Genomic DNA, 1,903 nt, shown 5'->3' with positions numbered 1-1,903 from the left:
AGTTTGTAATTTTGTTCAAAGATAGTGAAATTCTGTCATTATTATGATGGAGACTAGATGTAGGCTACATTGCATTAAGTAGCTGAACCAGGATATATCTCTGTGTCACTTCTCTTTCTCTTTTCTGTTTTTGGTTCTGCACTTTAGGAGACAAAACAAAATTATCTCCTGATTATTTTATCCAGCTAAACTTCATAGTAATACACTTTGCACGTAACTCTATATTGGCTCCTCCTTCAACAAGAGACAAAATAAAATAATCTTATATCTTTCACCTGAGGCAGCACTCCACAATCCAAAAGTTTCATCCAACTCCAAGATTAATCAAGCAAAGTAAAAAGAGGCCAAGATTCAACCCATCTTCTCTTAGCCACTGATATCCATCAAAATTTATTTTTTGCATAATTGGTAGTCAAATTCTAAATAATAGAAACCAAATATAGTAAATTAAATATCAAGTGTACAAAAAATTAACAGTAAAAAAGTAGAATAAACAATGAAACAATCTACAATAAAACTATAATAACTAAAGATCCTGATAGTCGTCGTCATCATCCCCCTGATCCTGCTGAGGTGGCGGACTGTGCTGTGATGTTGGTGCCCCTGTAGCAGCGCCGCTGCCACTAGCCCACATCTGATATTGGTACACCGCCATCGATCTTTTGCTCCATCTGCTGAAGCCACTTTAGCTCCTGCCTTCACTCCATCCTGAGGATATCTGTGTTTGAGACTCATGTGAGAATCCCCTAATACTTCTCTTCAGACTGCTGTAGCTGCTGAGCCTGTTGGTGAAGACTCCAGGTGAGCTCCAGCACCTGTTCCCTCAAATTGACACCGTCTTCGGGATCGACAGGCCGGCTGGTTGCAGAGGCGAATGAATGTCTCAATGTGGAGGTGCGTAGATTGTTGAAAAAGAATGATCTCAACTCGTAGATGAGGTACTTGTATGGCTCAGATGCAGTCTCACGCCAAACCGTATCAGGATCGACTTCAGCTGCAGCGGAGTTGTTGTCGTCGTCTCTAGTCTGCTGAGATTGCTGGGTTGCGACCTCCGCCAATCTCTGTGTGTAGAACTCCTGTGTAATACATATTATGATTAGGAATGCAGTTAATTGAAAATTAAATTTTATACTCTATGATGTTTACTCACACAATAATCTGCAGCCAGCTGATAAGCAAATCTCTCTATGTTCTCCTTCAAGTTGTGAATGTACTTGAAGTTCTCCGCCATCGTTACATCACGACTTAACGTTTTAGACTATGCAGGTTGAAACAAAATTTTAAGTAAAGTTATAATGACATTATATTTCAAAAACAAAAAGAACTTAATAACAAATTGAAACAAGTTGCATACTAGCCTAGCCTTTGTCTTCATAAAAGTCACTGATCCACCAATATACTTTGACGACCTAATCGATGCTCTGTTATATTTTTTCGTGAGACAGCGACGCTTGAACCCCTCGTCAGTCTCCCAATGGACGTAAAACGCCTTCTTAATGTTCGTGGGGAACCAAATAATGAGGTGGTCGCACTACTCGCATATGTCCTCCATCATCTGTTGTAGCTGCCTAGCCATCCGATGGTCGAAGATCTTCCTTATCATGACATCATGCGTCTTGTCCCATATAAATTTCTCCTACACAAAGAACATTTAGTACTATTTAATCAAAATTAAATACATAACTAAACAAAATAGAAGATATAAACTAAGTACGGTTTGAATATGTAGAGTTTTTACCATCCACTTCTGGAACCATTGCTCTCTAGTCTCAGTAGGGATCTTCGTATAGTTCGGCCATGGATGGTCGTACATCAGCTTAATGACATTAGTACACTCCTATGTACATGCATTGTTATTTGGCACAAACCTATCAATGAAAACCTTAATATTAGTAGTTTAATA

At 38.9% G+C, this 1,903-nt stretch overlaps 1 protein-coding gene across 1 annotated transcript; it reads right to left on the bottom strand.

The window, feature by feature from the left end:
• Positions 1 to 746: 746 nt before the first annotated feature.
• On the bottom strand, positions 747 to 1,375 carry LOC148575794 (uncharacterized). The gene is made up of 3 exons (XM_088502556.1): positions 1,355 to 1,375; positions 1,151 to 1,258; positions 747 to 1,076 (listed from the first exon to the last, which is right to left on the bottom strand). The coding sequence occupies exons 1-3, from the start codon at positions 1,373 to 1,375 to the stop codon at positions 747 to 749; spliced, it is 459 nt and encodes a 152-aa protein (XP_088358682.1).
• Between the last annotated feature and the right edge of the window lie 528 nt (positions 1,376 to 1,903).

Source organism: Arachis ipaensis, chromosome B1 (genome assembly GCF_059453495.1).
Source record: "Arachis ipaensis isolate K30076 ecotype BB chromosome B1, ASM5945349v1, whole genome shotgun sequence".
NCBI classification, from domain to species: domain Eukaryota; kingdom Viridiplantae; phylum Streptophyta; class Magnoliopsida; order Fabales; family Fabaceae; genus Arachis; species Arachis ipaensis.
Note: the sequence above shows the minus strand (reverse complement) of the source record. Positions and strands in the feature narration are given on the sequence as shown.